Source organism: Onychostoma macrolepis, chromosome 07 (genome assembly GCF_012432095.1).
Source record: "Onychostoma macrolepis isolate SWU-2019 chromosome 07, ASM1243209v1, whole genome shotgun sequence".
NCBI classification, from domain to species: Eukaryota; Metazoa; Chordata; class Actinopteri; order Cypriniformes; family Cyprinidae; genus Onychostoma; species Onychostoma macrolepis.
The window spans coordinates 28,005,735-28,019,512 of NC_081161.1; the positions used below are offsets into that span (position 1 = coordinate 28,005,735).

General features: G+C 37.2%; 1 protein-coding gene across 2 annotated transcripts in view; it reads left to right on the plus strand.

The window, feature by feature from the left end:
* The first annotated feature begins 318 nt into the window (after nt 1–318).
* The window catches only part of nfatc3a (nuclear factor of activated T cells 3a), a 77,708-nt gene continuing 64,248 nt past the window's right edge, over nt 319–13,778 (plus strand). Inside the window, exon 1 of one of the 2 annotated variants that reach the window (XM_058783533.1) lies at nt 319–810. In XM_058783533.1, the coding sequence (XP_058639516.1) occupies nt 720–810 (91 nt within the window). In that variant the 5' untranslated portion in view covers nt 319–719. Of the gene's footprint in view, nt 811–841; nt 5,589–13,778 lie in introns of those variants that run through there. The other variant, XM_058783534.1, reaches the window with a different exon arrangement.

Sequence of the window (13,778 nt, forward strand, 5' to 3'; positions counted from 1 at the left end):
AACAAGGAAACTTCATAACAAATTAAAAATGTATTTAAATTACAATATCATTTATATTACAATTATTCAATTGTGTGTAGTCATATTAAATTATGTAAATCTCACAATTTATATTAATTTAATGTAGGCTAGTATATTACATTCAAAATAAAATCCACTGAACACGTGGAACGGCTGATTCAACTCCAGTTAAGTACAGTTCACAGAAACTACAAGACCCATAAACCCGCTAAAGGCTAGGTTATTCTGGGTTGTGTGTGTGTGTGTGTGTGTGTGTGTGTGTGTGTGTGAGAGAGAGAGCGTGCGTGAGTGATTGAGTGCGTGTGCGCGCGCGCGCTTGTGTTGTCTGCCGCCTCGCCTGACGTCACCGCTGGAACTGCCCTGTCACGCGCTGTTAGTAAAAGTTGGGATAGGAGCTCGAGACAGAGAGCCTCAGCGAAATTACGGACGAACTCGATTAACGCTCGCGCTGACGCACAACGCTCACCCCCTCCACCCCGCGGGCAAAAAGTTCAAGCCGCTGCGAGATCGCTGAAGCTCCGCAGAAGGTCGAGCAGTTTGGATTATTCTGAGGGAGAAGCAATAATATTTCTGCCCGGGCTTAGAGAAGTACAGCGCGGAGGAAAAGTTTAAAAGTTTTGCCTTTATTAGTAGTCAATGTAGTGAGTTTATTCAAGAGTCGGCGTACTTAGACGGGTGAGCCCGAGCTGTCAAACCCGATGACTACTGCAAACTGCCCCGGGAATGAAGAGCTGGACTTCAGATTGATCTTTGGGGAAGACGGGCAGCAGCCGCCGCTAGGCCCCGCAGGTCAGTGCCTCTACTTCGGGATACTCTCACACACTGCTGCGGTGTAGATTAACTCATGAATCATGCATCGAAAAAGTGAGGAGGTCGATAGCAAATGCAAAACACGGTATCAAAAGCAGCAGCGCCGCACCGTTAAAACCACAGCACTCGCCGGCTTTACGCCAGCAGCTGCAGTTTTGTTTAGTTTCTTGTGCGGTTGTAAATCCAGCCAATGAAAATGAGAAGCGGTAAGTTTAGGCGCTGAGTGAATTTATATGCAACCAAAGAGGACCTGGACACTTTGCTGAAGACTAAGCCGGTCACAGCGGCTCAAAACCTTTTTAGCTGCCTGCCTAGACAGTGTTTTTGGACAACATAGACGCGTTTAAGTGGTTTGAGACCGAGCCACCATGAATCTGACAGCTGCTGCACAGTGAAATGCTATAAAAGTTTCTGTTATCACTCGCCCCTGCCTTCAGCTAGAGCACATGGAAAAAGTTTCAACCCTTAAGTTTCCACTAATACTGAACTTACACTGTTTCATTTCTCCATTTTACTCTTATTTACATCAAAACATCAACAGTAGCTAGTTTTGTCACCGAGTTTGCAGGTGATGCATTTTTTTTTTAAGTGCATGAATATATATGAGTCATTATCAACAGTTTAGGGAGGGTGTCTCTGTTTTTCCCTTTCTAAACAGTGCTTACACATTTTGAAGCACATATCATCTTTTAGTTTGGAAAAGATCCAAAATCCAGAATATAAACATGCTTGGTGTGTAGTTCATCAAACATCTCCCTAAAGTCATAAAAATGCAATATATTTTAAGTATTCTTGCTTATGTCATTAACATAATTTACATAGCTTTCAACTAGCTATTAAAATATTTAATTTAGCATTATCGCATGCCAGTCACATTACAAGATCAGACCAAAGTGTTGCTGTAGAGTAAAACTGTGATATTTTTACTTAAAATGCTCTTGTTATCAAACAGAGTTGTTAAAATCTCAGTAAGCGTTTCCACTTCATGTGCAAATAAATGTAAATGATACTAGTATTTATAATGATGATTATTATATTATAATCACTTTTTTTTTGTTGTTGTTGAAGCCCTCAGTATTTTGTTAAAAATTTGTCATGTCAGATGTATAATCAGCAGTGCAGATTGTTTCCAGTTTGCGACCACCGTACATGGCCTATGTGTGTGTGTTTGTGTAATTGCCTGATGAAAAAACGTGTGTGAGAAGTAGCAACCCTATCAGCCCCTGTCAGTGTGCTCGAGTGTGTCGTGAAGGAAAGAGATTTGGGTATAGTGAAAGCAGAATGCCTGTGTGTGGGTGGACCCCAGTGTGTTTTTGTTTAAGTTTTGCATGGTTTTTTATTTTTTAAGTATTGCATGATCAGTAAATTGCATATATTGCCTAGGCAAACGAGAACTGAGCATTTTGTGTCATATTTTAAAAGAATGACCACCATGTTTTGTATATTATGTAAAATACTGTACCATTGTGTTTTAAGCAGTAACCTAGTGTAATTAAGAAGGCTTTGCTACAGGAATCAGTGAATGTACAAAGATATTTTACCTCAGACATGACCGCCTGATGGTCTGTGTGGACATTCGCAGAGGGAAAAGGGAAAACCTTTAATTTGAGACAGAAGTTTGGAGGATGTATTTGGACTAAATGCTGGAAATAAAAAAACCTCTGTGTGCAAGTGATTTTCAGTCTGTTGCACTGTATAATTTGGACCGTATGTCAGATTTGTACACACATATGCAGGTGTTATAAGATAATTATGAATTGGTAGTGTATGTATGTTTTTTTTTTTTTGTACCCCAGCTACCATATGTAGTTCAATTTTATCCTTATGAAGTGTAGAGTATTGAGAATTTCAAACTGATGTTGTTTAATATAGGAGCAGAGAGTATAATTTTTTTAGTAACTTAAATTTGTATCCTGCCCCATTGTTTTACATAATTAACAGCAACTGACTAGAGAAAATATAATAGCTAAATTTGATAGAGAATGTTAGGAAAGTTTCATATCCTAATTAAAAAGATTTATTTATAAAGGTAAATAGAAATAAATTAGTTTTTAGTTGTTGAACAGGTTTTATCCTAAGTAATGTCGGTGTCCACTCATGTATGTCAAGAAGTCATCAGGATTTTAATGCAGCTAAAGGGCAGGGCTGTTGTTACTATACACACTTATTAGTGTTTTTTGTGCCTCTGGCTGTTGTTAGAAAAAGATAACTGATCCGTTTGCTTCTTGTGTTTGTTAATAAAGCTGAGACAGTTTAAATTAGATCAGGATTTTCTGTCAAAATATCATCAGATCTTATTTAATTTTGATGACTCAGTCTTTTAGTTTTGGCTGGTTTGGTTTGTTTTTATGAACTAATTTTAATTACCAAAAACGTAACTTTCTGAAACTAAATGAGAACTTTCTCAGAACTCCAGGCATGATTTTACAGCCACTGAAATGCTGATCAATGTAGGCATTCGCACCTTTACAGATTGAGATGAGGTAAGCTGTAATTCAGATGTTTATGCAGATTTGTTTTAAAAATATAAATATTAAAGGTTTATGACCTAACATGCCCATTTTGTAGAGTAATTACGGTAATTCTCCCAAAATGCAGTTAGAGACAGAGGGGAAAAAGAAACTACAAACGGATGTAAAAATGAATAAAACAACAAAGATGAGAATACGGTTCTGAGTATACTTGATTTTAAACGGGAGTGCTGACAAACAGGAGGTGCGTTTTAGTGCACATACACGGTCTCACTCTCACCCACTCATCACAGCGCTAGTCTGTAAGAAACCTAATTTGTTGTTGCTTATATTGCTGTTATTGAAATAATTACACCATCAACACATTTTTCAGGCTTAACCATTCAACCCTGCTACTCAAGAAAACTGATCATACTAAATATTCAGTAACTATAATCTAACCTTTAGTCCCAAACTAGCTTAATTTAGACTGTACTGTATGTGCAAACCTGTTACCCTTTTTCTTCTTCCCCATTTATTTTCTAATTGAACAAATTGTGTATTTAATTGTCTGTTTAATTTTTATATTTATGTAAGTCTTATTGCTAAAACGTAATCTCACAAATCAGACATTTTAGACAAACACGGTTCCCAAATTCAGAAATTGCAGAGTTGTGAACAAAGAGTTTGAGGTCCTATTTTATACTCTGTCTATGGAAAGTGGCAAAAGCTTTTAATCGGTAGGCCTATAGACTACTTTTTTTTTTTTTTTCATAATTGTTCCTGATGTTTGAGCTGCTGATTTGATTCAAGGTGAGTTTTTGATCAAGTATTTGTAAGTTGCTGTGTATTGAGGGCGTACAAAAATGGATGATAGTTCATGTTCTTGTTAGGCGTCAATGTTGTACATAACCACACTGAATAAAGCTGTAGTTCTGTTAGTTCTCAATGGTTTTAGTCCAAAGTGAAATCACACAGGAGGACTGTCAGCTTGTTTGGTTAATCTGCGAATATTTGCATAGTGGCCATCGTCACCTTGAATGACCCACCTCAGATGAACTTGAGCACATGTGAGTCAACTTTCAAATTAACTTTTTTTTTTTTCTGTAAAGAAACATAACAAAAGTAGAAACCATACAAGTTGTATTTAATATTTATTTAATTTAAATAATTGTGTTTTTTAAAATGATTTGTTTATTAATAATTAAGTCCTTTATGGTGTTTTTTTATTTTATTTTTTATCACTTTTCCCCGGTTAAAAAAGAAAAAGTAAGAATAGATTAAGTTTCACTGTAACAAAAAAAGAAAAAATAAATAAATAAAAAGATGTTGACTAAATGCCAACTTTTTCCTGTCACAGCAAATAGGCCTACATGTCATATTACTGAATCCAAACCACATCTATTGATGTGAGTATTGATTATTGGTGAATTTATGGTTGGAGATTATCATAAAGTATCAGAACATAAACACCCATTTTTATGAAAATGGGACTGTTGCTAATTGTGTTATGCTTTCTGAAATTATTAATCTCAAATATAAGATCACAATACACAAAACTAGTATTTCATACCCCTTGTTTGTAAAACAGAGGTTGAGTGTGCAGTAAAAGTGGCCTCTTCCATTGTAGAGGTGGCAGTAGTAGGGGCAGAAGGTGCTCTCTCAGGGCTGGGTAAAGTCAGAGCTGTCTGGCGTCGTGCCCAGGCACAGCATGTGGTCTTCAGATGGCAGTGGAATTCAAGGGGAGGGGCACAAGACCCTCCTGCCTAGACAGAAACAGGAAAGAGGCTTCAGTCTTTCTTTCTCTTTCTCTCCACTTTCTCTGTCTCTTCATCTTTTCCATCAGCAGTTGGCTTAAAATGCCATCTGGAAGTGTGGTGGTGTTGTTTTCATGGTAAACCTTTGCGTCCATCTTCTTACAGTCTTCAGGCTCTGATAAACCAGGTCAACAGTGCACAAGCACCAGTCTGGAGGTAGTTTATGAGTGGGTAGCTAAATGTCTGTGAAAAAAAGCAGGGCGTGCAGTGTTTAGTGTCTGTGCTAGCATGCATCTGCTCATCTGGCTGGCTGGCTGTCTCGGTCGTGGGAAAGACTGAAATTACATCGCTCTCAGGGTGGGTTATTTTAAGCCACTGCAAAAGTGGCAGAGGGCAGACTGCAGGTTCGCTAGTCCCGTCAGAGGAGAACTCCCCCCTAGGCCAGCAAGTGCCACCGGACAAATCGCCGCACCTTTGAGCCCCGCACCGCCTCACGCTGTGTGTGCCGATCAACAGAGAAGTGTTCAAATGCTGTGCGCTACGTCCCCAGGTGAGGCCACAGACTCAGGTGTAGCCTTGACGCTTGTTGGTCAGGGGACGAGTAATAAGGGGTAGCTTAGCCCAGGCAGCTTTATTTAGACCACAACAGCATAACTGCAAGCCACAAGATGTTACCAGGAAAGCTCTCGCAACATTAAAACGGCTTTTTTGAGTGGAAAAAATTAATTGTTGTTGCTGCTTTCTAAGGCAAGCATTAAAAACTTAGGTTTAGGGTTTTTTTTTCTAAACCTTTACTCAAGTTTTAATCTTCAGTACATAACTCGTCCCACACCATTTGTGTTACAGACATGAGTGGTACCTCAAATTGTGCAGCTTGTTGAAGAGGTGTGCCATTATTTTTCTATTGGGCTGTAAATTTTGTCAAATGTAAAGAAAAAAAAAAGAGACAAAAAGCCTATAGACTTATATCGAAGGAGGGAACTGTGCCATGTGCATGCTTATTCTGAGGGCCATTCACACCAAGGATGATAACTGTTAAATATAACTATAAAGTTTTAATCACTCTAATTCTGTAAGAATAGGGAAGTCCATACCACAACTATATCAATGACACAAAGGAACAAAATCATTGGAATCACTTTTTAGAATGATTTTTTTTTTTTTCCAGCTGGCCAGCGATTTATTAAAACAAACAAAAAAACATTGACAGCCAATAACTGCTGTGCCCATTTAGAGAATGTTATTGTCCATTGGTGTGGGGCGCTAATACAGTTATCATGATAGTTATCGTTGTAGTTGTGCTTCTTGGTGTTAACTGGTCTTTAGCCAGTAAGAAACCACCTAATAACCACCCTAGCAACCACATAGCAACGCCCTGTCAACCCATAACACTCTAACTTTGTGGTATTGAATGTTCTGCAGAAAGGTTTGTTAAACTTTCAATAGTGTGAACGTCATCGTCTCAAGCATGCAGGGCTTTATTTGTGTTAATGAAGTTAATTTTTTTTTTAATATATTCATATGCAATTCTGCCCGGGGTTTGAATCAGGCTAACAGTGCTGACTCATTTTTGCTTCTGCAGAACCGTGTTAACATGCAACATAAAGGTGTGAATGATCTGCTTGCAGGCGATCCATTGCAGAGGAACCGTGAGAAAATATTATGGATAATGTAGCAAATGTACATGGAAGTGTCTTAAGTTAGCAATAATAGTTTTTTTTCAACAAATTTCAGTCTTCAGTTTTTCAAGGACATTGGTGTGTGTGACCATATTTGTCAGCAGGTGAACTTCAACAGCCATGTCAGCTCAACTCTGCTGGGTTAAATGTATAGTTAAGTTAATCCAAAAAAAAAAAAACACAAAACAAGATATTTTGCAGAATGTTGGTAACCAAACGGTTTTGGTTACCATTGACTTCATTGTAAAAAAAAAAAAAAAAAGAACGCATGTTTGGAACAACATCAGAGTGAGTAAATTCTGACAGAATTGAAATGTTTGGGTAAACTATCCCTTTAATGGCCCAGATTAAATTATGTTAGTGGCAGTTGGTAAGAAGATGTCTCAAGGCCTTACCAGTGACCAATGAGCATCTCATCTTCAATTCATTTTGTCCGCAATCCGACAAATATGATCAAAAATCCTTCCTCTTCTGTCTTTTTTCCTCTGTACAAGCAAAGACATGTATTACTAAGACTACAGCAGGCTACTGATCGTTGTCTGTGGCGCTGCTGTTCTTATTTTGGCGAGCTTCATGTTGATTTGCTGCCAGACGCGGTGTTGTAATACATGAGAGTGAATCAGCTTTACATGCATTCAGGGCACTTGACACTAATGGTCAGGCCATCAACATTACAAGCTCGTGTCCCACAAGTTGTTTCTGGAGCTTTGTTTGGTGCCATTTAACTGTTAGCTTAGCTCCAGCAAGAGGACCATGTGTACCAGTGAATCACCTGACTCACGGGGCTGCAGAGGTGTGTTTTCTTGTTACAGGATCTGCACACTGTGTGAGAGAGGGTCTGTAATGTGGTGGGTGTGAGGGCCTTGTTTCCTGGGGCGAGGCATGAGCAGATATGTGTGGCATTTGTCTAGTTTAAATTTAGTGTAACTGAAACCAGCAACATTCATAGGATGCTAATTCAAGGGAAGGTTTCTGAAGTCTCAGAGTTTGGCATTAGTAAGAGATAGAGAGACAGGAGTGTGTTGGATCAGTCACAGGTGCTAGCTGATTTTACATTTCAAATGAGATGTTAGGGCTGTGCAATTAATCGAAATTCAGTTTCAATTTCGGCCTCCAACGATTATGAAAAACAGTATTCGAGATAAAATGATTATTGCGCCCCGTTCCGCCCCCTTTCCAGCGGTGCGCTTTCGTTCCTCCATAAAAGCCCAATTTCACGTGCAAATCAGTAAAATCATGTAACGACACTAATGCGCTTCCTTGGGAGGATTACTAATGTATGTGCTCAGAGACGGAACACAACACGGACATGTAAAGTCATCTTTTAGCGCCTAGATAGTCAAATACACGCAAAAATGTGTCAAAATGCGGCGCTTAGTGATTATTCACGTAAACTCTTGTCGGTTATGTAATAAATGAAAGTAAAGAGTTGAATGGAAATACTTTTGCAATGGTAAACTGGATCTGTGCGGCTCTTAAAGTGACAGTGGGCTATATTCCTGCTGGGACTGTGTGCTTTATATTAAAGGGGTCCTTTTACAAGGGCCTAATGGCCTAATGGTTAGGGAGTCGGGCTTGTAACCTGAAGGTTGCCGGTTCGATTCTGGCGTGTGTGCATTTGTTCACTACTTGGATGGGTTAAATGCAGAGCACAATTTCGAGTATGGGTATGGGTCACCATACTTGACAATACGTCACGACTTAACTTGTTAAGTCAAGTCAGAAGTTGTTTGAACTGGAATGTGTGTTGGCAGTGTGTGTACACAGCCACCCTATAATGATAAAAATCCACCCAGTGTTTTTTTTTTTGAATCTACTAAAATCTTTACTCCTTTCTCAAATCGAGCCGATCTCAGATGCCTGTCTGTGTGACGTCACACGGACAAAGGCCACTCCCACAATTGACCTATCGGTAAGCCCTGCCGCCCTTAGTTACTGTTGCTCCCTCGGACAAACAAACGGAGTTGCTCACTGTTGTTCAATGACCGCTGCAGTGTGAAAACCTTGTCCCACGATGTTTTTGCACAATTTTGGACACCAAATGGGAATTAAATATTCCATGGAGGGATTTATAAAATATTTAAAATAAATACGGTGGGTAAGCAAGGGTTTACAGATCACAATGTAAGCGGGAGAAGTCTCATATTACAGTCGGTCATCACGATCGTGGATAACAACATGCAGGATTAGGGTACGATTAAATTAATGTACATTTAATCAGTTTAATATGGAGAGGCACTGAAATGTAGACCTACATTTGTGTGTTTTTGACCTACACTGTACAAGACGTGAGAACAGTCCACTATTTAGGTTTGTACGTTAGCATGGACTCACTAACTTTAACGTTAGCTAGTTTTAGCCAGAGATACCTTGCTAAAGCACAAGATTGAGCAGATGAAAACTGTAACTTAATGAGTGTATGACAACCAGAAAATGAACGTTTTTGTCTTCATTTGTATTGGGGTGAATACTTGGGGACATTTTGCTCTGTTTTGTTTGGATTCAGGAAATGTAATAAAATAAATTATATTGCCCATCCTCTCACGATACCTGGAATAAGTGTTACAAGTACCCCTGGCACATCATTTTTCCATTTTTGAAGCATAAACCCCATAAAACCGATGCCAGCTTCGGATCTTCCAATGTTTCTCTATGGCGCTGAAACATAAAGATGTCCGAGTTCCGCTCCCCGTGCAACTGATACTCGACTGCCATTGGCTAGTCTGCGTTCGAGGGGCGGGGCTTACCGATAGGTCAATTGTTGGTTGACAGCAGTATTTTAGCACAGACTGCACTGGTGGCTTACCTCAGACCCACCCTGAGTGAGCTGTCATCAGTTGTTTCACCGCCGGAGCAGATGTAGACAAGAATGACTCCTAAGCGATTGAGGTGTTTTGTTGTTGGATGTAATAATGAACATAGCAGTAGTCATTTACTCCCAACATCTCAGCCGCTGAAGTGGATTAGGTTTTGTTCTGAAGGGACTGCACCCCTGATCTACCTAAATGCATCTTATGTTCACGCAAATCATTCGTGATCCAGCTTCACCTACAGAAGAAGTGAGTATAAGGTTTTTTTTAAATGAATCTTTGCAAATCGCCTTTCCTAATAATGTGCTAATTAGCAAGTTTCATGATGAATGCGGCTAAAGTAAACAGTCCCTCAGAGAGCGGCTAGGAAGAGAGGGGTGGAGTCAGCAGAGCTCATTAACATTTAAAGGAAAATGACACAATACGGCTTGCTCTGACAAGAGCTGTTTTTGACAGGTTTTTTACACTACCAATGAGAAGTTTTAACCTAACTATGTTACAGACTTTTCATTAAGACCCTAAAGAATAATATCAACTTGTGGAAAATGGGCATTATATGAACCCTTTAATCAAACAACAAAAGACAAAGACAAAATCACTCACTGCTCTTGACTACAGGGCATTTGTAGCTTTAATAAGAAACAAAGGAAGTTTAATTCTTACAGTGAAGACTATGCTGTTTTATTTTACATTAGGTTATTCAATTTCTCTAGTAGGCTTTAACTGAATCCCTACTTTAGACTTGCATTAAAAAAAACTTAAAGCAGCACAGTTTGTTTCATTTGTATCTTTTTTTTTATTATTGTATTGTATTGTTTTGTTTTTATTACTGGCATTGTATTCTTTTACTTTGCTTTTTTATTACTGGAAGTTTAATTATTTTCAATAATTTTGAGGACCTTTTTTGTTGTTGTTTTTTAACTAATATTAGTTACTCTGGTATTCTGCTGTGGGATTGAGAATTGTGACATTTCGCTGGTCTCTAAAATGTAGATGCCATAGCAACCTTATTTACAGAAAATATATATTTGATATATATCACTATCTTTAAATAAATCTTTCATATAAAGTTTTAGTCATGGCCCACTAAAAATCGTTTTAAATAATCGTGATTACAATATTGACAAATAATCGTGATTATGATTTTTCTCATAATCAAGCAGCCCATACGATGTCACAGAGGCTCCTTTGGCAGTGTCCTTTTTATCTTTTATTTATTTATTTTTTTAAACCATAGATAAGGTGACTCATGTTTTAATTTACAATAATAATATTAATTTGAACAATGTTTTACTGTTAAAGTGCACAACTGTCTATGGGGGTCAGTAGTTTTATTTATTTAAAGAATCTAATACTTTTATTTAACTTGGATGCATTAATTTGATCAAAAGTGACAAGACATTGAAATTGTTACAAAAGATTTCTATTTTAAATAAGTGCTCTTTTTGTGAAGTTTCTAATCATTAAGAATCCTGAAAAAAATCATTGTTTACACAAAAATAGTAAGTAAGCTGTTTTCGACATTGATAAAAATAAAAAAATGTTTTTGTTGTTGTTCTGAAGGGTTGATGACCCTGGAGTAACAGGAATAAATAACATTTTAAAATGTATTAAAATAATAATAAAACGGTTGTCTTAAATTGCATTCATATTTTACAAAATGTTTTACAGTATTTTAAGAGACCTCTTTCAAAATGATTGAAATGATTAAAAACCCAAACCGTTTTTTTTTTTTTTTTTTTTAGATCATTTTACAATAAAATAATTTTTATTGACTCACAGTTTCATATATTTTTTAGTTTATTTTTTGTCAAATTATTACATATATAAAATTCAAAAAATTGCATGTATGTAATAAAATATAAAAACATGAAATATTGTAGTATAATTTATAGAAATAGCTTCAGTCTAAGCATAAAGCTTTATCAAAAAGTGATCTTGAAAGTGAAATTTTCAATATATGTGGTTATAAGGCTGTATAAGGAAGTCTGGTTGCTATTTAAAGTTGCTGAATTTCATGTACTGTTGTACATGTATTATTGAATTAACTACTCTTAGCGAAATGACATTCATTTGTTCGACAGAGGAGCTGTGTTGAATTTAAACCTTGTGTTTGGCATAGGGCAATACTCTGTTGTATGTGGAGTTTGTGAGTGTAAATCAGAATAAATACATAAAACACAATTTCCCTAGTCAAACATGTGCCAAATAAATGTATTGTGCTGGTGTTTGGTTATTTCCTCAAGCAATCTCTGTAAAAATATATATATGTATATTTTTGATTTTCACATTTGACTGGAATTTAGTAACAATTTACACACACTTGTCAAAAGCAGACAATTTTTAATTTTGCAGTTGGTTACACCACCATTTTCATAGCAAATCGCATCAACATAATTTTCAGTCCGAGGCAGGATGCGATTAGGAGGCGTTCATATAGGACAAGTTCTTAGACATGTTATAATAGTGTTTTTTGTTTTCTAAAATAAGTATTTTCAGTGAGTGCTTGAGTATTACCGTTTATTTATCTATTGAATATTCAGATAAAATTTATTTTTAATGATCTGTAACGACAAACTGGGATTCCGAGTTCAGATTGTTTGATCTTCCAGTCTTTCCTTTCTTCACACTTGTTTGTTGCATTGTACCTGAGGTCCCTAGTACTCCCCCGAGTCACCGCTTCACTTCCTTCCCCTTCCTTTGGTCCCTAAGGCACTGTTACACAATTTACCCTCGGGCCGTTGTGTAATTAAAAGTGTGTCTGACAGCTGGATAGTTGTGTTTGCGCGTGTGTGTCTCTTGGTTGTGGCGTATCGCAGATGATGCTCTGAGACTTTTGGCGGCTAAGATGATGAGTGTATTTTGATTCACCACAGCAATTGTGCTGTTATGTGTCATGCAAATTTCTTCCTTTGCTTAAAAGATGTCATTTAGGCCACAAAAACCTGTAAAACTTAAGTGTAATGCGGAAAGTAAAATCAGTAAACCCTAATTCGCATCAATCTTTGCAGCACTATTTCTCAGTTTCTCTTTCTCTTTTTCTTTTTTTTGGCTGCAGTGAAACCAAAAGGTTCTCAGATAGTGAACAAAACAAACTAACATAATGATCTACTGTAAATATTCATGTTTGTGGTCATATAATGATGCTAAGTTTGTCCTATATAGTGTCTGTAAGCAAAATCAAAGTCTTTTGATTTCTTTTTGCTCTGTTGGCCGCTTTGATCTCAGGTGAATTCAACTTCCTTTCATATACAGTTTGAACAGGCAAAAAGCGCTGTTTATGATTCATAGGATTCGTATGAGGCCTTTCTTTATGTTTTTGCACTCGTAAGCAGCTCTGTAATGTGAACTGCAATTGACCAGGCATAAGATCTGAAACTAACTCCATTGCTTTGGCTATTTCAGCAGTGATTGACAAGGTTGGGACTAAATGAACCTGAGGCGTTCCCTCTGCCGGCTGAGCTTTGTTTATCCTGTAATGTTATCACAGCATGAGATGGTTTAATTAGGGAGCTTTATTTAGAAAGCAAACATACGTTCATGTTGGCTTAGGCTGCCATCACCTAGCACAGCGGACATCCGCAGCTTGTTGGTGATGTAACTGGCTGCAGAACTGGGGCCACAGCAGTGACTCGCCTGCATGGGAAAAATTTGACTGAGACATAGTGGATGTTGCTAAAACCAAGAAACTGATGTTTCTTTAGTATGATGTCTAAAAAAGATATGACTTTTCATTCTATTCAGTTTCTGTTATGAGTATGGAATTCCGATTTGAAGCGCTAACATTATTAAAGATAGAAAGGCTTCAGATTACATTAAGAAATTGCTTAATATTATAAGCAATGACATTTATTATTCTTGGTTGGGCCAAAAATGTATTTGTTCATCATCTTCTCAGATGATTATCTTTTTGAAACCGTAACATAGATACCATCTCAAGACAAATTGTTAAAGCTCTAATGCTATCTGTGCAGCGTGCAATGAAATTACTTTCCCTGTATTTCATCTGTATAGAGGTATTCTGCCGGGGTGATCAATGGTTTCACTTTTTTTTTTAATTTTTAGTTATATTATAAGAAAACAAAACTGTTTCATAAACTATTTGATTATAGACCGTTTTTATGAATAGAAGGATGTTCCTATATTTTCGTAGAGGCATTTTATTAATTTAAATCCCAGACTGAATGAACTATAAAATATTACGTCTAAAATGTAAACGCAAATAAATAAAGCAGAATCATATTTTTCAGT